Source organism: Protopterus annectens, chromosome 10.part0, assembly GCF_019279795.1.
Source record: "Protopterus annectens isolate FY-2018-M chromosome 10.part0, PAN1.0, whole genome shotgun sequence".
NCBI lineage: Eukaryota > Metazoa > Chordata > Ceratodontiformes > Protopteridae > Protopterus > Protopterus annectens.
This window is the reverse complement of record NC_056744.1, coordinates 114,865,622-114,892,594: the sequence shown is the minus strand read 5'-3', so window position 1 is coordinate 114,892,594 and position 26,973 is coordinate 114,865,622. Positions and strand designations below refer to the sequence as shown.

The following is a 26,973-nucleotide window of genomic DNA, read 5'->3' as shown; positions in this document are numbered from 1 at the left end:
CCAGACTATCGATCTCCCAGTTTTCTTCCCTAATTACTCCAACAGAACGGAACAAAAGTTGCATTTTTTTTGGATGTTCACCATCAACTCCGTTACTACCTGGATAGAACCAAGCAAGTTAGGAAATCTGAGCAGCTCTTCCTGTCTTATGCGGAAAGGAAGAAAGGCCTTCCAGTTTCCAAAGTAACCCTTTCTAGATGGTTGGCCTCTGTGATTACTTTCATCTATGAACTGAGGCGTCAAGAACTTCCTTCAAGGCCTAGAGCCCACTCAACTAGAGACTTAGCTACGACAGTAGCCTTTCAGGCTAAGTTGCCTATAGACTCCATTTGTGCGGCAGCCACATGGGCCTCTCCTCATACCTTTATTTCTCATTACAAACTGGACATGGCCTCAAGAAGCCGAGCTAACTTTGGTTCCACCGTCCTCAAGAGTCTGTTCCAATGAGCCACCCAGGGTTGAGATGCTAGGGATGTGGTCCCATCCAGCAAGAATGAAGACGAGATTGACAACTTAACATTGAGAAGTTATGTACCTACCATAACGTTCCATGTTAGTTGTCTTCTTCTCACCTTCTTTCTTCCGTCCCACCCTCCAATCCCCTAGCCTGGACAGACCGAAAGGATCCTTCTGGGCCTTCCTTCATCCCAGCTTGGACTCCCATGGTTGCTTTTTCTTGGTATGTTCTATATATAGGTATTCCTCTTTCTCCTTTTTTCTGAGATCAGAACTGCTATGGTGTTAGCTATCAAACGAGATCTGGGTAGTTAGCACCTAGCATTGTGGGATACAGGGTAGCCTCGAGCCAGTAAAAATAGCTCTCGAGCTGTAGTATAGGCCGAATCGGCTCCGGACCCATCCAGCAAGAAAGAAGGCGAGAAGAAGACAACTAACATGGAACGTTATGGTAGGTACATAACTTCTCATTCTAGCTTTTGTGATACATACACCCATTAATGTTTGGCAAGTTAATACTTTATATAGTTTTTTTCTTATTGTCAGCATTGGTACTTGTGTCATATTTTACAAGACTTTTTTTGTTTTAATAAAAATCTTCAAAAAAGAAACCAAACACCCCCAAGCCTATTAAAGCTACATACATCTTCAAATAATGAAGTTTAAACCTCCTAATAGGAACATTTGTGCCAAATAGGCAGCTGCTAACACAGGCCCTAGTTAACCTGAAATTGAGGTTATCTGCACTAAGACGCTTGTTATTGCCTGTGCTTCTGCTTATACTAGTTGGTGTGTGTCTGTTTTTTTTCCTTATCTTTAGCCCCCCGGTGTGACAACTACTTGCATACTTTCGGAAATCATTAATTTTACTCATGGAGAAACCAGTGTTCACTTTTATTGCCCTTTTATCAGCTTGCCTCCATGGAAAAGTAAGAGAAGAAAGATAAATGAAGTCTTCTGTTGTAGCCTGAAAGACAAACTGAAACACTTATTGTTAAAGGAAAACCTTTCATTATATTTGGTGTTCTCATATTTACTTGTTTCCACTAAAAAAAATGTTAATAGAGTAAGCCAGTGGTCTTAATCTAGACATTCACCTATGCAGAACTAAGAGAAAAAACATCACTTTGCATATATTATGATCTGTTTACTTTTACTCCCACCTCAACAAATCAAGAGTACAGCCTATTACCTTAAACATGCTGTTGTCTGGATGTCCACTTTTATCACATACAAGAACTAAAATACTTTACTGTAAAATATTAAATTTTTGTTGTGAAAAGCTTAATGTAAATACTGTTTAGAAAAATGTTACCTTTTTTCTTTCTTTTGTCCTCCCTTTAGAGTCCTTCCAAACATTAGTGAGGCAGATGCCTTTCAGTTCCAGACAAGTTTAACATAGTTAACAAAAGTCCACTCTTTCCAGTTATACAGCTGTATTTTACAAATGTGATTGATTCTTTGCAGCCTTCCATTTATTCACTTATTTCCATGTTCATCTCCATCTCCAGATTACAATTAAATTCCATGGTGTTGCCAATTCGTCTGTTTACTTCCTGTGCTTTTCTTTGTCTGCCAAGAATTTTCCTTTCGAACAGTGGAAAAGGTTTCACTGTCAGTCTCCCTATATGGTTTATTATCAGAAGAATGAGAAGCAAAGTCACCTTCTGCCTGATGCTTGATAGCTCATTTGTTGTTGAACAAACTTTTGCATTTGCTCCTTAATTTATTCTGCGTCAAGGAATGACTTTGATCCTCCAAGAAAAAAATATTCTGAAGATAGCTGTATACAGCAGCTTGAATCTCACACCTGCATCAACATTCCCTGATTACTGAAATAAATGTTTTTTTTTCTGCCTGTGTACAGTGAATAATCATTTCCCACAAGCACTCTACTGTTGCCAACTTTTAATACTTTGCCCTTTTGCCACATTTGTGTCAGGATCAACTCTTTTCTGCTGGTAGGTTTGCATCTTTTCTAATAAAGGTCATGACTGCTTTCTCATAGCTATATTTGAAGCTTACAAATGGTGTGCCCTTTCAATTGACAGTCCCTTCTGTGGAGTACCATTCCAGTTACTTATTTGTACCTCCAGAAAATTGATACAGTCTGTTTCTTGTAATTTCACTGGTAAAGCAGGGAATCTCAGCTTTTCCTCCTCTTGCTCTCTCCTCTAATTCTACCATTTTTTGAAACATCTCTTCTTGAGCAGTTAGTACTCGGCCAGCCTTTTCTTCATTTCAGCGTCTGATATATGCAGTTTTATCAGCTCATCTGAATGTCTGTTTAAAGCTTCTTCCATATTTTCCAGCCTTTTGTTATTTGAGTCAATATACTTCTTAGTGTTTCATTTATTTTAATCAGCTCTGAGCACATTTAACTTATTTTTTTCCTCTAGATTACTGAAAGCCATGTCTTGCACCAAAGTATACTAACTAGCCAGTAACTAGTTTCTGGTTTCACACTTGGAGAGCTAAAGTCAAGCTGTCGATCAGTGTGTAACCATCTTGGACGTCCATTCCTGAAGTACTATCTTGACATAACTAACTTAGAAAAGCATAATCAGCTATTTCTTTTTTAAAATAGAACTAAATATAATCTTGGTCTTCTATACAGTTACAAGGCATTACAAACTGGATTCCTTTTTCAGGTCTAGGACTGCCTTTGCTAGGGCCAGGGCTTCCAGGATACTTATATTTTCTCCTCCATGGTTAAATAGGCTTTGGCAATCAATTCATACAGCCAAAAGGCTACCCCACATGAAGAATGACGAACATCACTTACCATAACTGCAGATGTTTGAATTCCTCATTGCTGTAGTACCTGCACTCACCTACCACCACTTTATTTTATATATAGTTAGTTGTTGGGATATGAAGTTATTTGTCACTGTTTATAACTTGTAGAGGTTCAGGATAAGCACGTTTTGCTCTCTGTGCAAGAAAGTCCTGAAAATTCTTCACTCTGACTGCTGATTTCCATCCTCTGTACTGTCCAGTTAGCAGTCAGAATGAAGATGTGGGTGGGAGCCAGATCTTTGTGATGCTGGCTAATTGTTCTATCCTAGGCAGGATACAGCAGCAGTGAAGAATTCAAACATCTTCTGTTATTTTAAGTGGAACTTACACAACTTAATATTTATGACAGCTTGTTGAGCTGCGTACTTGTTTCCGAACATCTTCCTTTTTAAGTGCTATGCAGGCTGATAAAGTGACCTTCAGTTTCTTTCTGCAGTGTGCCTAATTTTGTCATTGGCTTAAGGCAAGTCATTTCTATACTACTTTATTAACAGCTAATTCTTGCATTTGAGTGCAGCTCCAACTTGTTTATATCATCACAGAGATTTTGAATGAAGCAGTTTATTTTTCAGAATATTTTGATGGCTACATTTATTTATTTTCTGTTTGCTGCTTTTGTTTCATCTTTCTCTTTGGTTTAATGTGTATACAGCCATTTGTAAGCTGGGAAATAGAAAAGTAGGCCTAACCTCTTTCATTATTCTCCTTTGTTACTGAGTTCTGTCCCATAGCCATATTGTATGTTTCCCATTGCCGCCTCTCAGCAAGAGGTTCTCCAGTTAGATCTCTGGCTGGGGTGCCTTCTGTGTGGAGTCTGTATGTCCTCCCTGTGGTTTCCTCCGGGTGCTCCGGCTTCCTCCCACATCCCAAAGACATGCTGTAAGTGGATTGGATAGTTTAAATTGGCCCTAGGCGTGAGTGTGTGCGTGCCTGGGAAGGTTGGGTGCCAGGCTGGCAACTTGACACTGTAAAACTCCACTGCCAATCATGAGCGGACAGGTGATCCGCTGTGGCGACCCCTAACCGGGAAAAGCCGAAAGAAGAATAAGTTGTTTCTAAAATCCTAATTACAAGTGAAAATGTTTCAAAACACCCAACTGGGCTTTGGCAAAGCATATTTTTTACCTCCATGCCTTCAGCAGAGGTGAACTCCTTAGATGTTGTTGCCTCATCTGACTCTTTTGCCTTGAAGACATCTATAACAAAATGCCTCACCAGTTACTGTGGTGAATTCAGAGGAAAATTCATGCTGTATATTCCTCCACAGTTGGGCATAGGTTACGGTTTGAGTGATTCAGGAGACAAATGGTGATAGTGACCTTCTTACACCTGATCACATTTTCACATTTCTCACCATGGCTTGCAGCGTGAATTGATACACTAACAATATCTATATATAGCAATCTGTATTAGCATGCTACTTAATATGTCATTAAAATAAGTGAAATGAAACACACTGTGCAATTGTCAGAGTTTTAATTCATTTAACTGAACTTCACAGGGGAAGTACACTAGTCACCTCAACCCACAAAGGTTTCTCGAGACTTCTTTGAAAAGGTTCAAAGACAAGATGGTTGAAGTTGTTGTACTGTATTTCATTTAACTTATCGTCATGGTTACTCAGGATGCATATGAATTTGAATTTCTTAACAGCAGTACTTTCTTCACACCACTTATGTATCTCACACTTTCCTACCACCTCACTTGCACATAACAGAATTGAGAGAAAGAGAGGCTGCTTCCCATCCGTCCTTGTACATGGCTAGAGGCATGCTTATTTCTACTGTTTTCCTTCACCCCTCAGTGATCCTTGCATGTTCCCACACTGTGTTTACCCGTTTAATGGCATTTGAATTGTCTAGCCCAATGGCTGTCCATTCCACGAGGTAATTTGCACATACCGAACAGATTGCAGTGAACTGCAGAATTAGCTTTACATACTATGCCTAAAGGGAATGATCATTATCTTGGTGGTGTTTGTCCTGTTCAGACTCCGTGGGCTTTTCATACTCAAGTTTTACATCCCTTGTATAGAAATAGAAAATGCATATGTGGAGAACCTCGTGTATGGGACAGAGATAGGTTGAAGCTTTTGGTTTGTGTAGTTGGTGAGGTGTGGTGAAACTTTTTGTTTATGTAATTACTCAGATATCGACTCCAGACTGTGAAGTCTTTAGCAGGAGTGAGCCTTATGTTACGACTACTCTGGGCATGTTTGCGATGGGATGATATGGGAATGAAACCTCCCTCAGGTGGTGTCACTACACGGACAGGTATGACAGTTTTTTTTCCCTCTTTATTATAAATACTGATACAGCTGGATTCTTTATTATTTTGCAAAGATTTCATATAATAAAATTGTATTTTTGTAGTGCGCTTCATTTTTCCTTTTTAAACTGTTATCCTTGCAAATTTGGAATAAATTTCCTTGTTAGGTCATTTTAAGGTCTGTGAGGTTTTCTTCTTCTGATTTACCCCAGGCTGAAAATTCAATTGTTTGTGACTACAGGCACAAATTATGATGCGTCACCTGTCAGGTCATGAGGACATGCTTAGACGCTGTGCTCAATTCTTTTCTTTTCCTACCTTTAGTTCATTTCTCAGTCCTTATTTATGTCAGTAGAAAGTTCTTCAGTTCAGTGCCAAAATTGCAGATATTAATGTTCATGTGGTCCTCAAATTACTAGCTAGGGTCCGCAGAACACAATTTGGTACTGCCTGGGGAATGTGCACTACATGGAGAACTGTCACAGGTGAGAATAATCATAAGTGTTTTCTGCAGAAGAAGGTGTGAATAGCTTGAGGCCCTTGTCACAGCGAAAAAGGTCAAATGGTAGGAAGGCCTTTGACATGATCACAGACCGTGATCAGTAGAGGGGGTCCTGAAGCAAGGTATTGGCATTTGTTACATAGGTCATCCATGAGACAGTCTCTGCTCTGTTTTTATTATTTTATTTGCATTTGTTTTCCAGGTGGGGGAGATGGTGAAGGACCCTGTCAGTCATGACTTAGGCCATCAGGAATTCACAATAACAAACATAAGTTATTTGTGTTATACTTGCACTTTTAAACACACATGTACAGAGTTTATAATTTTAAAATAAGTAATTATAGCCTTAGTTAAAGAGAATGAATATTTGTATTTATGCAGTAATGTGAAGTTGTAATAAGACATAATCTGTGCTATGGTGCCTTTTATTTGTTTTAGGTGTTCCTTGACTTAGATTTAGAAGCGAGATTATTCAGGTTACTTTCTAATGATTTGTGGTATTCCAGTAAATGAGGACATTTTTTGAAAAAAGTTTTCACTTATTTGTTAGAGTAAATCTTCACCTTCATAATAGTGGGTTACCTCAATTTCATAGTGTTTTAGTGGAGTCTTTATTAATTAGCTTGTTTTTTTTTAATGGGAGGAACTAAATAGTATTGATCATTTTAAAGATAACTGAATCTAATGGAAAACTGGGCAGTGTTTGTTTATAAATTGTGTTTCAGAAAAGTGAGCACATTTTACTTAAGTTCCTAGTTAAGGTCATCAGAGTGTGTGTGTGTGTGTGTGTGTGTGTGTGTGTGTGTGTGTGTGTGTGTGTGTGTGTCTTCAAATTGGTCTTTCATAGTGTTGTTACAGTATCATTATCTTAGGTAATGATGTTACAGTTTAAAAAAATTCAGCTGCCAGTCTTACTACAGTAACGTAAATGTCCTTCCATTCACTATTGCAGTATTCTTTACATGTGGGATTCCTTGTCTAGAGCAGCCCAACGTCCAAGCCAGTATGCCAAAATCTTAGGTTGGGCATTGGTACACCGTATGTCACACGTATGCTTCTCATGTAGCGTAGGGCGTAAAGGTGACATTCGGATGCACCATCCTCAGAACTTCTTTGCCACCATTCTGAGTACCATCACTCAATCACTGGTCTGAACACCTGCATTCTGTTGCTGGTTTCTGAGCTGTTACAGGTAAGTGCCCCATTAGGGTTTCTATTTTCTTGTCTTGGTTGCTTCTGGGGTTTCATTTCATCTAAGAAAGGTAAATGCCAGTGTGGGAGACAGATTCCTCATAAAGACCATCATGAACAGTGTTTGTTTTGCCTAAGCACCTCTTATGACCATATGTCCTGTCCCATCTGTAAGGCTTTTTTACAAAAAACTCTGAGTAGCAGGCTTTCTTCCTTAGCATTGTATGTGGAGAATCAGCGGCTAACCGTCAAGCGAAAGATACTTTGGAAGGAACTTCCCACCCTGAGGGTCAGCTGTCAGGGAAGATGAAGGTTAAGAAACTTAGACCGGATCTTCCTCTGTACAGCCTCTGCTGAATGTTTCTCCTGAGGTAAGTGGATGTCAGAAGGTTCATCCAGTTTTGTTGTCTGATTCTTCTGCCATGTCCGGTTTGGAGGCCGGCAGGGATCTAGCTTTAAGCATGTCTGATGAGGCTTTGCAGACATCCGTTTTAGATGTTCAGGGAGAACCATGGTTGATTATTTCTGAGGAGCCTAGGGTTGTTCTCAGATTTTAGTCAAGGAAGAAGTCCCTGCTACTGTTATTGAATTCCATCAGGGGTCAGAGCCTTCCAGGTTTTACTGGGCAGCCATCCCATTAAAGAAAAAATAAAAAAATAAATTTTTTTTCTGCTTCTAGAGATCCACAGAGTGAGTGGCAGGCCTTCACTCAGAGTTTGTTTAATGCTTTGATAGTATTAAAACCTCCACAGGGGGTTTCTGATGTTCATCGTGTTTCACAGTTGCAGTCATTACAATTGGGTTATCCTGCTGGCAGGCTACCCGCAGTCAGCCCGAATTCCAAAGTCTAGGTCCGGCGTCGGTTGCTGTCACTTCTTCCCTGACGTCAGTGCGCCAGGGGTATAAAAGATGCAGCCGACGCCATTTTCTTCAGTCTTTCTTGCCGCGCGGTGCCAGAAGCAAAAGCAGTTCGCAAGTGCCGATCGGCCAACTCCTGAGATTTTCAAATTCAGATTTCAGATCCGAAGTCTTCATTAAAGCTAAGTACCCCATTGGGGAAACTTTTTTTCTTTCTCCAGACCGATGTCAGAAAAAGTTAATAATTGTATTTCTTGTGGGAAGCAAATACCTCATAAGGACTTTTACTCTTACTGTATTCCTTGCCTAGACCCTGATCACAACGTTGCTAGTTGTTGGTTTTGTGCTAGATTTAACCAATGCACTATTAAGCGTTGGTACGATTTTGCATTTCATTACTTTGGCAGAAGGTTCAATTATATAATGCCGTCGGAACAGCCGACTACCGGAGTTTATAAAAAGCACAAAGAAAAAGAAAAGGACAGACATCCGAGGTCCAAAACCGACAAAGAGGCTCCCGCTAGGCCTGTCGCCGGTTCTCAGTGAGGAGCTTTCGCAGTCCCTGACACCCACTACCTCAGAGCCACAGGCCACTTCCAACTCCCACGTGGAGCCGCTGGAAACTCAAGGTATTGGACACTCGGAAACTATTCCCTCAGATGGGTCCGGAGCCGCTGAGCAGGCATCAGCTTCTGAGGGTGTTTTCAGGCCTACACAATTATATGTGAAACCTACTTCAGCTTCAAAGGCAAAGACTAAAGCAGTTCTAAAGACAAAGAAACAAGTACAGCATTCTTCTGGACAGGCCACCATGCCTAAAAAACAGATGCTTAAAATGGCCGAAGACCTAATTACTTTAATCAGGGGTTCCTATCCCCCACCTGATAAGAGGCCTAGGCAAGAGATAGAATACGAATCTTCAGACCAGGTTTCCATTTCCTCTGATTCCTCTTCCGATCAGGAATATCCCATTCCTCCCTATGAGGATTCTGATGCTGAAGAATCTATCCCTTCAGCCTCTCCTCCTGAGGATTATTCTTTTGGGGAGACTCTGCATACTATGAGGGAGCATTTCCACTGGGAGAGCCAAGATTACTCAGAATCCAAGAAAAGGCTCAGAGACTTCCTTTTATTACCTCAGCACAGGCCCCTTGCTATCCCACCTGTTTTAGACATTGTAGATGATGTATTTTCAGAGTCCAGTCTATCTCCAGACTCTTTACCACCAGCCCCTGTTAAGCCAGATAGATACTACAGGGTTCCTGATTCACATACATTTCTTTATAAAAACCCTGCTGCTGACCCAGAAACCATCTCTCAGGGTCCCAAGGGGGTCAAGGCTTCCACTGCAAAAAACCCTATCCCCTCTGATAGGGATTCCAGGGCCCTGGACAGATGGGGGAAAAAGATTTATGCTTCTGCTACCTTGGCTGTAAGAGCTTTAAATTGCCAATTTCATATGCTTAAATATCAGCAGTATCTTCTGTCACTGCTTAAACAGAAAATGGTAACAAATTCAGAATGTGCAGAAAATAAAGAAATGCATGATTTTTTGCATGCAGCTGAACAAGTAGGAAAGCATACATTGCAATGTGGTTTTGATTCTCTAGAGGCCTCCTGCAGGGCCGCTGTTACGGGTTCTGTTATTAGGAGGCATGCTTGGTTAAAAGAACAGAATCTGCCTGATCATGTCCAAGCAAAACTATTAGATGCTCCATTACATCATGGTACTTTGTTTGGTGTTAAAGCAGAAGAGGATCACAGCCCCAAGGCTCATACAGGCCTAAATAATGGGGTGCTTCTACCTCCAAAAGTGGAGAGTAAAAATCACAGCCATACAGGAAACAGTCTCAATGATTTTCCTCTGCCAGCATCAAGCACTTATCTTCTGGCAGCCCCTTTGGGGGGAAAACTAGCACTTTTTCCCCAAAATTGACACAAGGTCACCCAGGACAAATGGGTCCTAAATATTTTATCACAAGGCTACAGGTTCCATTTTCACACCCTGCCAAGGCCAAAAGGTATGCCAGATCTGCCACGCAATCAATGGGCAGAGGCACAAAAACAAGTTTTATCCCTCATTGACATGAGAGTTATTTAGTTGGTACCACAGCAAGAGCAGGGACTAGGATTCTACACAAGGCTATTCTTGGTGTCCAGAAAGGACAAAGCCTGGAGACCAGTACTGAACCTGTCTATCCTAAACACATTCCTGGATATCCCAAAATTCAAAATGTTAACTCTGCAGCAGCTTCTGCCCATGCTGGGCAAGAGGGCTTGGCTTGTGACTTTAGACCTAAAAGAGGCATACCTGCATGTCCCAATCAGACAATCATGCAGAAGATACCTCAGATTTATAGCTGGCTCAATGCATTACCAATTCTCTGCACTGCCCTTTGGCTTATCTACTGCACCCAGGGTCTTCACAAAAGGCTTGGCACCAGTGATTGCTTTTTGCAGACAAAGAGGAATACAAATATATCCTTACTTGGACAACTGCCTTATTCAAGCAGAGAACAAGGACATTCTACTACAGCATCTGGCGTTTGTAAAAAGATTACTAACAGGTCTAGGGTACACAGTAAACAAAAAGAAATCAAAACTCGTACCCTCTCAAGAGATAATATTCCTGGGTGCAAGCTTAAATACAACTGCCCAGATGGCTTATCTCACGCCAGACAAATACAGAGAACTGACTACTTACTTCAAAATGTTGGCAACAAAGACTCAGTTATCTGCAAGAAAAATTCTGCAGGCTTTGGGCTTCATGGCATCCTGCATTCTGCTAATTCCATATGCAAGACTGCATATGAGGAAACTTCAGTGGTATCTAAAAAGTGTTTGGACTCAACATTGCCACAGCTTGGAAACAATAACTCCCCTTATTCCCTGCCTGCAACAGGAGTTTCGATGGTGGGCAAAAGCCTGTCACCACAACACGGGACAGTCATTCACCTTGCCCACAGCCAGGCAGACATTGACAACAGATGCATCAGATTATGCCTGGGGGGCCCATATGGCAGGAAGATGTATTCAGGGCACATGGTCCGCAAGTCAAATGCATCTACATATCAATCAAAAAGAGATGCTAGCTGTTCAGAACGCCCTGACAGCCTTCAAGGATCTACTTCATCCAGGACAACTACTGATAAAGACAGACAATACTACAGTCATGTGGTACATAAACAAGCAGGGAGGCACACATTCCTACCCCCTCTGCAGGCTAGCCATGAACTTGTGGGACACAGCATTGACTTACCAAGTAGATCTGCAAGCACAATTCCTGCCAGGAAGGACAAATACTCTGGCAGACGAACTAAGCAGAAACCTAATGGATCCCCATGAGTGGAAATTGGATCTACAAGTCTTCACCATGATAAAAAGGAACTGGGTATGCTTGGACATAGACCTATTTGCCTCTCCTCACAACTACCCACTACAGAAATTCTGCACAGGGACTTATCACAAGCAAGCATGGAAAGTGGATACTCTATCTTTCAGCTGGAAACACCTAACAGTATATGCCTTTACTCCTCTGCCTCTCCTCCCCAAGGTACTCCGCAAGGTCAGACAAGAGAAACCAAAAATGATACTGATTGCCCCAGACTGGCCCCGCCAGCACTGGTACCCAATCCTAAAGAGCTTGTCTCAATGCCCAGCTTGGACTTTACATCAAATTCCTCACTTATTGACCCAACAAGACAGTCAAATACTGCACAACCAACTCAGGACCTTAAACCTGGCAGCATGGCGGATAATGTAGCCAGTCAAGGCACACCTCCCTGTAAAGCAGTGATGGATGTTATTTTGGAGGCCAGGAGGCCTAGCACCATAAAATCTTATGCAGAAAAATGGAAGAGATTCTGTGCTTGGAACCAGGCACAAGGTATTGACAAGATTGTTCCAAATATTCCTCAGATTTTGCAATACTTAACTGAGATGCTTGATAAAGGCCTTTCTTTTTCATCAATTAAAATTCATGCTTCTGCCATTTCAGCTCATTACAATACGGAACCACCTATTTTTTCTCATCCATTACTAAGGCAGTACCTCAGAGGGGCCAAAAACATAAGACCCCCAAGGAGAGCACCAATACCTGCATGGGACCTCAACTATGTCTTGGAAAAACCCACACTGCCTCCATTTGAACCAGCCTCTGCAGCTGATATTAAATTCCTGTCCTGGAAGACAGCTCTGCTCCTAGCAATAACCTCTGCTAAACGAGTCTCAGAGATACAGGCACTCATGGCTGTGGAACCTTTTATCATTTTCCATCCTGACAGGGTTTCTCTGCGCACAAACCCTACGTTTATGCCTAAGGTAGTGTCCAGTGTGGCCCTTAACCAAACAATTCATTTGCCTACCTTTTATCCAAACCCACAGAATAAGGGTGAGAGAATTCTGCATTCTTTGGACATTCACAGGCAGCTACACTTCTACTTGGACAGAACCAAAGCTTTCAGAAAGACTGAACAACTTCTAGTGGCATATGCTGCAGGATCACAAGGAAAGCCTATCTCAAAGCAGACTATTTCAAAGTGGATAGGTCACTGCATTCGTTTCTGCTATTCACAGCATGGCAAATCAGTGCCTAAGGGCATCAGGCCACATTCAACCAGAGCAGCAGCCACTTCAGCAGCCTTCCTCAGAGGAGTACCAACCAAAGACATCTTGGAGGCTGCAACTTGGAGTTCAGGGCATACTTTTACAAAGCATTATCATTTACCTCTCTACTCTAAATTCAGGGCAGGATTTGCCACTGCAGTTCTGCAGGGCCTGATAGCCTCTCCTAATCCTACTTAGCACCAGCCTCCCAACCTTAGCTTTGGGATTCAACCCAATTGTAATGACTGCAACAGTGAAACACGATGAACATAGTACAGTTGTGTACCTACCATAAATGTAGATTGTTCGAGTGTATTCACTGTTGCAGTCCAGGTTACCCTCCCACCATCCCCCTTTTCCTTTGCTGGGGCTTATCTGTACTTCTCTATTCTATACAACCTATGTGGTGCATTTGCTTATAGATGAAGGAAACGTTGTTTTTTGTGCATGCTTGCTTATTGGCATAATTTAGCCTACCATTTTAGGGGCACCTGACATCTGGGGCAAGAAAAACTGAAGAAAATGGTGTCGGCTGCATCTTTCATACCCCTGGCGCACTAACATCAGGGAAGAGGCGACAGCAACTGACGCCGGACCTAGACTTTGGAATTCGGGCCGACGGCGGGTAGCCTGCCAGCAGGATAACCCAATTGTAATGACTGCAACAGTGATTACGCTCGAATATCTACATTTATGGTAGGTACACAACTGTACTTTCCGGCTCCCCCTTGCTCCTCTACTCCACTTAAAAGACCCAGGGAACAGGATTCCTCTGAGGATGAGTTGGATTCTGATGAGGAATAGGTTCATAGGTAGGTACTAGGCTATCGGCCCTGGGGCCTGCATAAGCCTATCCAAAAAGGTTCCCTGGCTTTCGCCACCCAAGAAAATCATTTTCCTGTGCCCCTGTCAAGCAGTGCCGCAGAAGTGATCCCCAGGGTGAATTTTCTATTTCCCATCCAGTTGTCAAGGTTTTTCTTAGAGTGCCAATGAAGAGCTTTGCTTGACATGAATGGGTAGTTTGTTCCAGAGTATGGGAAGTCTCTGGGACAGAAATCTATCCCTCCAGCATGTTCTGTTTATTGTGGTGACAAGGTTTAGGTCCCTGGAGCTTATAGTTCTGAGCGATTGGGATTTCTTTAAGTGTAGCATGTCCAACAGCTCTGGGTTTGATATAGCTTTGTATGTTAGGCAGAGATTGCCTCTGAGTAGGCGATAAGCGACATAGTAGAGCTGGAGTTTTTTGAGACAGTCTGCGTATGGCATCTGTTTGAGGCCGGTAATCCTCTTAGTTGAGGTATTTCTGTGGCTATTACAATTATAGGTGTCTTGTGAGATACATGCCAAACAGGGCATTGTACTCTATAATGGGTCTGATGAGGGATGATTAGAGAGGAACAGTGACCTCCTTTTTGGTAGAGGAGAACCCTTTTGTGATTAGGTGCGCCATGTAGAAGGATTTCCTGACTACTGTGGCGATGTGGTTATCAAAGGAGAGACTACTGTCCACCTGTGTCCTGAGGTCTCATCACACTTTCAGTGTTTAGTGAGCTACCGCCTAGGTGGTAGTTCATGGGTTCCGAGTTTTTCCCAAAGGGGATGACAGTGCAGTTCTTGGCATTGAGCATGAGGCCATGACTTTGACACCAAGCATCTGTCTCTGTGAGGCCCTTTTGTAGAATGTCTACATCATTTGGTGATTCTATTATGGCTCCCAGTTTGCAGTCATCTGCGAACTTTGTTAGCCAAAGACCTTCTGTGTTGGCATGCACTTCAGAGGAATAGATGCCGAACAGGAGAAGACCCAGGACCACACCCTGTGGTACTCCACTCGTCACTGGTCTGAAGTCGGACTTGGAGTCGGCTACTTTTACTGTATGGGTTCTGTCATTGAGCCAGTTGGCCACCCATCTTGTGACGTAGGTATTTATGCTCAGTTTAGTGAGTTTATTTATAATTCCAGAGTGGGGGGGTGGTATCGAAAGCCTTGGCGAGGTCAAGATAGACTGCACACTACCTTGCGGTCGTCTACGGCTCAAGTGACTCCTTCAAAAAAGTCATTCAGGTGGAGTAGGCATGATCTACCCTTTACAAACTCAAACCGAGTGGATCCAGGGTTTGGAGGTTACCTGTGTCTTTGTTTATAAGCTCCAAGATGATATGTTCATGGCCTTGCAGACTAGGCTCGGGGCAGTAGTTTCCGGTGTCCGTGGTGGCACCCCCTTTATGGAGTGGGAAAACTGTCGCTGTGCGCCATTCAATAGGCACATAGCCTGAGGTGAGGCTATGATTGAACAGTACTTGGGTGGGGTGCCAGTTCGTTCTGTAGTTCATACAGTACGCAGCCTGGGATTTTGTCTGGTCCCATGGATGCTGTGTTTTTGGCTTTGGAGAGTGCGGTTTTTACTTGTTCATCTTTGATTACAGGGGTTTGCCGCCTTCTGGTATTAAGATGGGCCCTTTGGAGGGTAGAGGGGGTAAAGTTAGCACTGAACCTATCTGCTAGGATGTTGGCAATATCGGTTGGTTCTGTATATTTAGTGCCATTGTGCTGAAGCTCAGTGCAGATCTGAGTGTTGCCATTGAGATTCTTGACATAGCTGTAGACTGCTTTGTGGTTGTCTTTGGAATCAGTGGCGATTTTATTTTCATAACTGACTTTGGAGGATTTTATGAAGGATCTCAGCTTCTTGCTGAGGCTGACCAGGGAGTTCCTCCAATCTTGGGATTTTACTCTTTTTTTTTTTTTTTTTGCAACAGCTTCTTCCTTCTGTTGTAGAGTTTGTTTATGGCAGGGGACCACCAGATTGGCTTCTTTTTTTTGGAGGATAGCATCTTGGTTCTGTTTGGTATGGCACGATCCATGCAGTCGTGTATGTACTTTTACAGTGCATTTGTGTAAGATTCAGCAGTCGTACCTCTATTTTCCATCTGCATGGTTGTCGTGAAGTTTGCCACTTCTGTCTTAAGAAGCATGAAGTTGGCTTTGGAGTAGTTTTTGACCGTGGTTTCCTTAATTGGGGTAGGGGTGGGGGTGGGATATGGATGTCTAGGGTGATTTAGCTTGTGGTCAGATCTGACCAGCGAGGAGTTGATCTCTGGCATGGAACATCGGTTACCCATATTGGTAATGACCAGGTCCAGGATATTGCTCCCCCTGGTGGGGGTGTGGACAAGCTGATCCAAGGCGTTGGAATTTATGAATTCCAGAAAACGTTGAGCGAATGAGTTGGTACATGAGTAGTTTTCCCGGTTGATGGTGGGGTAGTTTTAATTGCCCATAATTAAGATATTGGGTTGTACCTTAATATTTTCCAGTAACTTAAGAAATGAAGAGTGGGAATCCTGGGGTATGGTGGGGGATCTGTAACAAGATACAACTTGGATTGCAGTCTTGCCCAGTGGTAGTTGCACTTGGATAATTTTGGATGCATTATGTTGAGCAACTAGTCTGGAGGTGTGGATATCCTTAATGAATATGGACATGCCTCCACCTTTAGTGTTTCGGTTCAGGTTAGATGGCCGAAAGGTGAGGTATGAATTATAGCCTGGTAATGCAGGGGTGCTTTCCGGAGCCTTGAACCAGGTCTCTGTCACTGCACAGATGTTGGTGTTCTCCATTTTAAGGGGTGCCTCCAGTAAGTGTATTTTAAGGTTTAGACTTCTAGCATTGAGTAGCATTACCCTCAGAGTTTGCTTGCTTGTACCTGTTACAGTGGTGAATTTAGCATTTGAACCTTTCCTAAAAAAGACACTATAGGGGTGGCATAGACAGTATCCGGAATCCCAGAGGCGACAGGTGCAGGCCATCTCTGGCAAAGCATTGTGGTCTGTCGACCATGTCGTCCCAGGCAGACAGATACTGGATCCTCTTAGAGTGACAGCAGAAGCTTAGCCAGTTGTTGAAGTCAATCATTTTGTCCTTGTACTGTGGTAGCATTCTGCGCGATGGCAAGATGTTACTCAGAGCTAGGGTCATAACTGCCCGGGCTACAAGATCCGAGAGCTCCTCCATGTCTCTTTTCATGTAGTCCAGGGAGGTACGTCTCATGTCATTCACACCAACATGGACAATGACAGTCTCATATTTGTACTTGTTGTGGAGTGACCTGAGTGCATGTGTTATGTGGTGGATCCTGGCAGCTGACAGTAACTTTCTCCTTGTTTAGCCTGGTGAGTGGGACATCAGTGTGCCTGACTATAGAGGCACCTATGACTAGTGTATTGGGTACGTTGTTTTGCCTTATGGGCTGAAGTTGAGTGGCACACTGATTTTGTGGGCTATGTGTCATCTGTTGGGGGAGTGGTTGTCTGTGTTTCAGCTTGGGAGGTCTCTGTTGCTTGGGCAAATTTTTATTTAGTGCCTCTGTGAATGTGGGTGTGTGCATTGTGTTTCTGTGTGTGGGTTTTGGTAGTGTGGGTTTCGAAGGACTGTGTGTTGAGTGTGCTGTGGTGCAGGTGTTAACCTTCTCCTCTTGACTGTCTAGTCCAGTCTTGGCTGGAGAGAGCTTGGCTTCCAGTTTGGCTGTATAAGTGCATCTCTCTCAGGTTGTAGTGTTGGGTGGTAGGAGGAGAGGGTTGTCAGTGTATAATAGGCAATTGCTAAATTCCCCCAAGATGCCCAGATTCATCAGGTGGACAGGAGAAAACACCAGGAGCTGACCCATGTACATACCTGGATAGGTGCTTATTAATTTAAGTGCTAAGAACTGTTTTCCTCTTGACAAGTGAGGAAACTCAAGTGCTGTAGTAATTTGTAGTTTATTTAGTGCTTATAACGAGTTCTGAGCAAGTGCTGACCACAAGGAAACAGTTTTGAGTGCTGAAACTAAAAAACGGCTTGTTCTAGCTAAAACTAGCTAGTTTTATCACGAATCCCAAGAAAAGAAGCAGGCCGCGGCCTGTTTGGTGATCCACAGTCTTGTCCCAGATGATGCAAGGGTTGTCAGGCTTGTAGCCTTTTTCTGGTAGATGCCTCGAATTGCAACCAGACCAGTCAGGTATGTTAAGCATAGACACTCACTCTCCAACCAGAAAGAGTCAGGAATCAATGCACTCTGCTCCTGCTCTCACAAGGATCAGAATATAAGCCCAGATTCTAAGCTGTCACCTATAAAGCAGTTATTATGCTTTCTGGTGATCAGCAGTCTCCAGGAAATAATGTAACTGCACTCCTCTCACCAGGATGACTACTGAGAGGCAGAATGTGGGCTCTACAATAACTGGGGGTCTTGCATTAGATGCTTAAAGATAAGATGAAAAAAATGGTTTATCCTAAACACTGCAGTGTGCACTAGAGGAGTTAGATGTGAAAGTAGGTAACTTAAGATGTTCTTCGTGTTTTACTGTTGCAGTTTTAACATATGGGTTATCCGGCTTCCGGTAGCCCTCAGTCAGCCCGAGTACCAGAGTCCTTGGTATATGACATCAGTTGTAAACTGATGTCAGAATGTCAGGTATAAAGGGAGGTGGCCGATGCCATTTCTTTCTTGCTGCGTAGCCCGAAGCAGATGCAATTCGTACTAGTGTCAGTTGGCCATTTACCTTCTTTCAGCATTCCGACTACCAAATTAAAGACTCCTTCATATAAGTACCCCATTGGGGATCCTCTTTTCTTGCTTTAATGAATGTCAGATAGTTAATAACCGTTTCACCTGTGGAAAACAGATTCCGCACCGTGATTTTCATTCCTATTGTATAACTTGTTTGGGCCTTGAGCATGACGTCCTTAACTGTGATCTGTGCTTCATTCAACCCGCGTACCATATGCCATAGAGCTAAGATTTTATATAAGCATTTCGGAGTCTGGCCTAAGTTCGTCGGTATGGCATCTTCTAGTCTCCCGACTTCAGATATACCTAGGAAAGGCAAGGACTGCGACAGGCCTAGGGTTAAAGCTGCTAACGACGCAACAGTGAAATTGGTCGTTGGCCCAACGTTATCTAGTGAGGCGCTTTTGCAGCCCCTACAGTCCGCAGATTTTCAGCCACAGGCCTCTGCCGAGACGTTTACGGAGTCCTCCATGCCACAGGATGCTATCTTGTCTTCAGACCCTCTGCCTGTTGCCGTCTCCGATGGATCTGGAGCCGCTATGCAGGCACCAGCTTCTGACGCCTCTTCTCTTCGACATGAGACCAGAGCCAGACCGACTACCTTAGCTCAGACTACTGCAGTTGCTAGGCCTGCCGAGTCCCTCTGGACTACTAGCAAACCTTTCAGCTGCAAATCTGCCCACAAGCGAGCGTCGGCCTCCTCTCCTGTGCCTCAGTCCCAGTTGGTTTGGTAAAGATGGTTGGTGATGATCTTACCCTTATTAAGGGCTCTCACTCCCCTTTCTTCCAAGAGGGCTAGAGAATTGTCTCCTGATGTTTTGTCTGAATCAGATTCTGAGGTTTCCAGTATTTCTGCTGGTGAGGAAGGAAATTCTCAACTTTTTTCTGGCTTTGAGGATTCTGATGCTGAGGATTCTATCCTTTCTGCCTCTCCTCCAGAAGATTTTTCCTTTGGGGATACTTTGAATACTCTTAGGGAGCACTTTAAATGGGAAAGTCAGAATTTCCCTCAGTCTAAGAAGTGGATCCGGGAATTTTTAGATTTGCCACAGCATATACCTCTTGTTTTGGAAGTTGTGGATGATGTTTTTATGGAAAATTCTTTAACTCCTAATTCTGTTCGTCCTACTCCCAGAAAACCTGATAGGTATTATAGGGTTCCTGATTCTCATCAATTTCTTTTTCAAAACCTTTTTGCTGATCCTGAGATTATTTCTCAAGGTCCCAAGGGTGTTAAGGCTACTATTGCTAAAAACCCTGTACCTTCTGATAAGGAGTCTAGGGCCTTGGACAGGTGGGGTAAAAAGGTCTATACCTCTGCAACTCTTGCCATTAGATCTGTGAATTGTCTTTTCCACATGCTTAAGTATCAGCAGCATACTTTGGAGGCTATTAAGGCTAAGCTTGGGGATTTTCCTTCCATGTCAGAGAACAAAGACTTAAAAGATTTACTAAATTCTGCCACTCTGGTTAATAAGCATTCTTTTCATTGTGGTTTTGACACCTTGGAGGCTTCCTGCAAAGCAGCAGCCACTGGTTCCGTTATTAGAAGGCATGCTTGGCGTAGGGAGCAGCCTCTTTCTGAACCTGTAAATTCTAAATTGCTGGATGTTCCATTGCACAAAGATGACCTTTTTGGTAACAAGGCTGAGGAGGTACTGAAAAAGTTGGAGGATAAGGCGAAATCTATGCAAGCTGTACTGTAAAAGATTTCCTTCAGGTTCAGCCTCCTCAGTTTAGTAGACATTATCCTTCCAAGAACTGGTCTTTCCCTGATCCTGGCAAGCAGGATCGCTCTAGGCCTAGGAGTTTCAGATCTTCCAGAGAGGGCAGTCAAAGGACTAAATAATGGCATCCTCCTTCTGCTAAATCGGGGAGTTCTAAGCCAGCTTCCCAAAGCAAGCATTCACAATGACTCCGGCCTTCTTGTGCCTACATCTGCGGGCCCAGGGTTTCCTTTGGGGGGAAGGTTAGCCAGGTTCGCAGGGGTATGGTCAACCATCACAGACGACAAATGGGTGCTCAACATAGTAAACCAAGGTTACAAGTTTTATTTTCACACCTTCCCTGTTCTACAAGGTTACCCAGACATTCCCAGAACTCTCAGGGCAGAGGTAGAGAGTCAGATTTCTTCTCTACTGACTATGGGGGCTATAAAGCAAGTCACTGCAAATCAAGCAGGCCTAAGTTTCTCAAGACTTTTTCTGGTACCCAAAAAAGGGGGCACCTGGTGCCCTATTCTGGATCTGTGCTAAACACGTTTCTGGTGATTCCCAAATTCAGGATGCTCACTCTTCAGCAGTTACTGCCAATGTTGGACAAGGATTCATGGCTGGTAACTTTGGATCTCAAGGAGGCTTATCTGCACATTCCAGTAAGGAAAAGTTGCAGGCAGTTTCTTCATTTCAGGGCTGGGGAGCAACACTTTCAATTCTCTGTGCTACCCTTTGGCTTATCTACTGCTCCCAGAGTTTTCACAAAGTGCCTGTCGCCAGCCGTTGCTTTTTGCAGGTAGAGGAACATTCAAATTTATCCTTACCTGAACGACTGTATCATTCAAGCAAACTCCCCAGCACAGTTAAAAAAGGATTTGGACTTTGAAGAACATTCTTACTTCTTTAGGTTACACTCTCAATGAGAAGAAGTCAAAGTTGGTTCCTACAAAGGAGATTGTTTTCCTGGGAGCAAGTGTGAATACAGCCACCCAGATGGTATTCCTCCCTCAAGACAAACAACAAGATCTGTCGGCTTATTTCAAGAACTTAGCAAGCATGATCCAGCTCTCTGCAAGGCAATTCCTGCAAGCACTGGGGTTCAAAGCTTCATGTATTCTGATGATCCCATATGCAAGGCTGCATATGAGAAAACTTCAATGGTACCTCAAGAACCTTTGGTTTCAACACACACAGGACCTAGACTTGGATTCTACCCCTTATTCCCTGTCTACAAATGGAGTTTCTCTGGTGGGCGACAGCCTATTCTCAGAACAAGGGTCTGCCTTTACACCCACCACCTGCCAGCCAGACTGTCACCACAGACTCCTCAGATTATGCATGGGGGCACACAAGGGACACACAACAGATTCATCTGCACATAAACTTAAAAGAATTGATGGCAGTGCAGCAGGCCTTGCTGGCTTTCAAGGACCTGCTCTACCCTGGGACTCTTCTGATCAGGACAGACAACACCACAATCATGTGATACATCAACAAGCTGGGGTGGGGGGGGACTCACTCTTCTTACCCGTTGGTGCAGACACAGCATGAAACTATGGTCCTTAGCAGCTTCCATGGGTATACATCTCATAGCCCAGATGTTCTTCGTGTTTCACTGTTGCAGTCCTTACGTTTGCGTTATCTGCTTGCAGGTAGCCCTCAGCCTGATTAACAAAGTTTTGGGTCCTGCATCGGTTGCTGTCTCTTTTTCCATGACGTCAGGGGTATAAAACATGCAGCCGATGTCATTACATCATTCTTTCTTGCCGTGCGGTGCCCGAAGCAGAAGCAGTTTGCAAGTGCCGGTCGGCCGACTCCTGAAATTTTCATTTTCGAGTTTTAGAACCAAAGTCTTTAACTAAAAGTGAAGTACCCCGTTGGGGAAACTTTTTCTTGCTCTAAACCGATGTCAGTAAAAGTAAATAATTGCATTTCTTGTGGAAAGCAAATACCTCATAAAGATTTTCATTCGTACTGTATTCCTTGCCTAGGCCTTGACCACGACATACCTTGCTGTCAGTTTTCTGCCTTATTTAAACCACAAACTATCCGTCATCTGTATATTTGCGCTTCTAAATTTTTTGGTGCTCAGTTCAATTATCCTGATATGTCTTCGGTAAGCCATCCGACTACCGACATTCCGAAGAAACGCAAAGATAAAGACAGAGACAGGCCGCCCAGTTCGCCGGTACTCAGTGAGGCTCTTTCGCAGCCCCTGATACCCGCTACTTCAGATTCGCAGGCCTCTACTGAGACCCATTCGGAGTACAGAACGCCACGAGGTGCTTCAACTGTGGAACCTACGGATATCTCTACCTTGGATGGGTCTGGAGCCGCTGTGCAGGCACCGGCTTCTGAGGGTGCATTCAGGCCTACTGACTTGCATATTAAACTGGTGCCATCTTCTTCTTCAAGGCCTAAAACTCGAACCATGCCTAGAAAACTGACGCCCAGACAGCATGGTCAGGCCTTTATGCCTAAAGAACAAATAACAAAATGAATACCTTATTACTTTAATCAGGTGAAGCCAACCTTCCCCCTCTAAGAGACCTAGGACTGAGTTTGCTTATGATACTTCTGACCAGGATTCTGAAATTTCTGTTTCCTCTGATGACCAGGATTTACCTTTCTCTACCTATGAGGATTCTGATGCTGAGGACTGTATTCCCTCTGCTCCCCCCCCCCCCAAGAGGATTTGTCTTTTGGTGAAACCTTGCCTACTCTCAGGGAGCTTTTTCGTTGGGAAAGTCAGGATTTCTCTGATTCTAAGGTTCATAGATAGATTCATAGATTAGTACTAAGCTAACTGCCCTTGCAAGCCATTTTAAGCCTAGCCAATTGTCCCTTGTGAGACTCAAACCCTGCACCTTGTGTTTGAACACCTTAACCATTAGGCCACCTTCCCAACCAAGAAGAGGCTTAGGGATTTCTTACTCCTGCCCCAGCACAGGCGTTTAGCTATCCCTCCTGTACTGGACATTGTTGATGATGCCTTTTCGGAATCTAGCATGGCCCCTGACTCTCTACCTCCTGCTTCCAGAAAACCTGATAGATATTACAGGGTTCCTGACTCTCACAAGTTCCTTTTCAAAATTCCTACTGTGGATCCTGAAACAATTTCACAGGGACCCAAGGGCATTAAAGCTACTACTGCCAAAAATCCTACCCCCTCTGATAGAGACTCCAGGGCGCTGGATAGATGGGGTAAGAAGGTATACACTTTGCAACTTTGGCCATTAGGGCCTTGAATTGCCAGTTTCATATGTTAAAGTATCAGCTGCATATTATTGGATTGCTTAAACAGAAAATGATGTTGACTCCTGATTTTGCTGAAAATAAGGATTTACAGGATTTTATGCATTCTGCTGAACAAGTTGGTAAACATTACATTGCAGTGTGGTTTTGATTCACTAGAGGTATCTGTCCGGCTGCGGTAACTGGGTCTGTACTTAGAAGGCATGCTTGGCTTAAGGAGCACTCCTTGCCAGATCATGTTAAAGCAAAATTACTGGATGCTCCCTTAAATCAGGGCTACCTCTTTGGCAACAAGGCAGAAGAAGTTCTTAAAAAGATGGAGGAAAAGAACTAAATCTATGCAAACTGTTAAAGACTTTTTACAAGTACAACCTCCAAGATTTAGTAGGCATTGGCCTTCTAAGAATTGGTCCTTTCCTGCCTCTTCCACTCCTTCTCAGTCCAAACCCAGATCCAGCAGAGCACCCAGGCTTCAGTCCCAGGGGACACAGAGGACTAAGCAGTGGGGGGCCTCCACTTCCAAATTTGGGAGTAATAAAACTCCCCCCTATGGTAAACTATCTCAATGACTTCTTTTTAAAACTTTCAAGCACTTCTCAACTGACTGCCCCTTTGGGGGGAAAGATTGCACTTCATGCAAAGAACTGGGGACTCATTACCTAGGACAAATGGGTTTTAAATATAGTGTCCCAAGGATACAGATTTCACTTCCACATGTCACCAACTCCAAGCGATTGGCCTGATCTACCTCCAAAGCAGTGGGGAGAGACCCAAAAGCAAGCACTCTCTCTCTTAAGCATAGGGGCTATTTAGTTGGTACCAGAAGAGAAAAAGGGACAAGGTTTCTACTCGAGATTTTTCCTGGTACCCAGAAAAGACAGTTCATGGCATCGTATCCTGGACCTGCCTACTCTAGACACCTTTTTGGTGATTCCAAAATTCAAGATGCTGACTCTTCACCAGGTGCTTCTTATGCTAAGCAAAGATGCCTGGTTGGCAACACTAAATTTAAAGGAAGCATACCTGCACATCCCAATCAGGGAATCTTGCAGAAGATACATATGTTTCAAAGCAGGCTACATGCAATATCAGTTGTCTGCACTGCCCTTTGGCATATCTACTGCACCCAGGGTATTCACAAAGTGCCTAGCTCCAGTCATTGCATTTTGCAGGCAAAGAAATATTCAAATATACCAATACCTGGACGATTGTCTAATTCAGTCAGAAAACCAGGACATACTTTTGAATCATCTGGCTTTTATACAGAGGGTGCTAACTTGTCTGGGGTACACCATAAACGAAAAGAAATCATACCTGGTACCCTGTCAACAAATTATATTTCTGGGTGCAAGCTTGAATACAGCTTCCCAGATGGCTTTCCTCACGCCAGAGAAACAAATTCACTTGACAACCTACTTCAAACAAGTGATCTCAAAAACCCTGCTATCTGCAAGGCAAATACTACAAGCCTTGGGGTTCATGGCCTCCTGCATTCTTCTAATTCCATATGCAAGACTGCATATGAGGAAACTACAGTGGTATCCAAAATGCCTATGGTGTAACTTTCCCAGGATCTAGAAGCAGTGATTCCTGTCATTCCTTGTCTGCGCCTAGAGTTCCTTTGGTGGGCAGAGGCCTGCCACCAAAACAAGGGACTACCATTCACACTACCCCCTGCTGCCCAAACCCTAACAACAGACGCATCAGACTATGCATGGGGGGGTGCACCTAGCAGGGAAGTGCATTCAGGGCAAATGGAACCCAATTCAAATGCACCTTCACATCAGTCATAAAGAAATGTTAGCTGTACAGAATGCTCGGACAGCCTTCAAGGACCACATTCTTCCAGGACAATTAATGGTAAAGACGGACACCACCACTGTTATGTGGTACATAAACAAGCAGGGGGGTACACATTCTTACCCCCTCTGCAGACTGCCATGGCATTGTGGAACACAGCCTTGAGCTACCAAGTACATCTACAATCTCAATTCCTGCCAGGAAAACTAAATACACTGGCAGATGGACTAAGCAGAACCCTCATGGACCCACATGAGTGGAAACTGGAACCAAGGATTTTCAACATGTTGACAAGCAAATGGGGGAGCCCAGATATTGACCTGTTTGCCTCCCCCCAGAACTATCAATTGGAAATATTTTTGCAAGGACTCCCCACAGACAAGCGTGGAAAGTGGATGCTCTGTCCTTCAGCTGGAAAAACCTATCAGTTTATGCTTTTCCTTCTCTGCCTCTGCTTTCCAAAATATTACTAAAGATCAAACAAGACAAACCAGGGATGGTTTTGATTGCATCAGCCTGGCCACGCCAACACTGGTACACCCTCCTCCGCAGTGCGTCACTGTTGGGCCCATGGAACCTGCCTCAGACTCCTATCCTGCTGTCTCAGCAGGAGAACCAGATTCTGCACCCTCCGCCTCAAACACTAAACCTAGCAGCCTGGCTAATTACCTAAGCTCTCCTTTACCATCCCTCTGTAATCCAGTGATGGATGTCATTTTAGAGACAAGTAGGCCTAGTACTAGAAAATCTTTTGCTGAAAAATGGAAAAGATTCTGTGCCTGGAACCAGTCTCAAGGGATGAGCACAGCAGTGCCCAATTTGCCTCAGATTTTACAATACTTAACTGAGATGCTTCACAAGGGCCTGTCTTTTTCCTCAATAAAAATTCATGCCTCAGCCATTTCAGCTCATTATAACACAGAGCCTCCCCTCTTCTCTCTCCCACTGCTGAAGCAGTTCCTTAGAGAGGCTTAAGTGAAATAAATAAACTCCAAGAAAAACATATAGTGGGAAAAAAAAGTGGCAATTTAAACACAATGCCACAGAATTCCCAGGCCTTAATGAATGTATTAGTATTAAACCTGAATTAAATTTCAGGGCAACAAAGTTATGAATTATGTATAATTTTTCCCACTATATGTTTTTCTTGGAGTTTATTTATTTCACTTAATAGACCTTTGCAGTACTGATTTGATCCTTGCAGATGGTATATAGCTTTATAAATGTAGGCAATGTCTTTTAAAATCAAATACTGTCATTTCAATTAACAACAATTAAGTTTTAAATTAATTACTTTTCATATAAAAGTTGATGACATTTTTGTGCTATTGTTCTGAATAAATCAGTTGACGAAAGCGCTTGACGTGGATTTACTTGTTTTATCGTGGACTGTTTATTAATAAATTCTACTTTGGGTTGTAGTATATTGGCTCCTGAGTGGACTTTTGGTTTTAAGTATACAGTTAAGGTTTACCTAAATTGCCTTGTGTGACCGGTATTAGTAGTCTCCTGTGTATCAGTGGTTAGGCGCAGTTGCGAGTTATTGTCTAGATAGTTAGTTTGGTGATTTTGACGTTTTTTAATCAATAGGGGCTCCTATTGATTATTTTCCTGTCAAGCGATTATTGTTGACTGGTGGTCTTTAGCGGGGACCCGCTAAAGTCTTAATTCCTTACAGTTGCTATTTTGCTCCTACCTTTTGAGCGCGTGTGTGTTGTGGTATTCTTGGTCTGTTTGAATTAGAAGACCCGGTTCTTCACAGGGCTAGGCCTGTTTAACTTAGAGGACTACGTCCTCGTGTTGCTACTCCACTGTAATTTATTTAAAAAAAAATAATACATTTTTCCTGTGTGACTGAACATGTCTGTTGTTTAGTGAAAAACCTAATTTTCTTTCTTACACCAGGCTAGGCCCGTTTAACTTAGAGGACCTAGTCCTTGTGTAATTCTTCTGCAGGGCTAGGCCCATTTTA

General features: G+C 43.3%; 1 protein-coding gene across 2 annotated transcripts in view; it reads left to right on the top strand.

The window, feature by feature from the left end:
* The window catches only part of BPTF (bromodomain PHD finger transcription factor), a 3,500,764-nt gene that overhangs the window by 2,019,057 nt on the left and 1,454,734 nt on the right, over positions 1–26,973 (top strand). For both annotated transcript variants that reach the window (XM_044085088.1, XM_044085087.1), the window contains one exon: positions 5,404–5,528. In XM_044085088.1, coding sequence (XP_043941023.1) covers positions 5,404–5,528 — 125 coding nt within the window. The remainder of the gene's footprint in view (positions 1–5,403; positions 5,529–26,973) is intronic.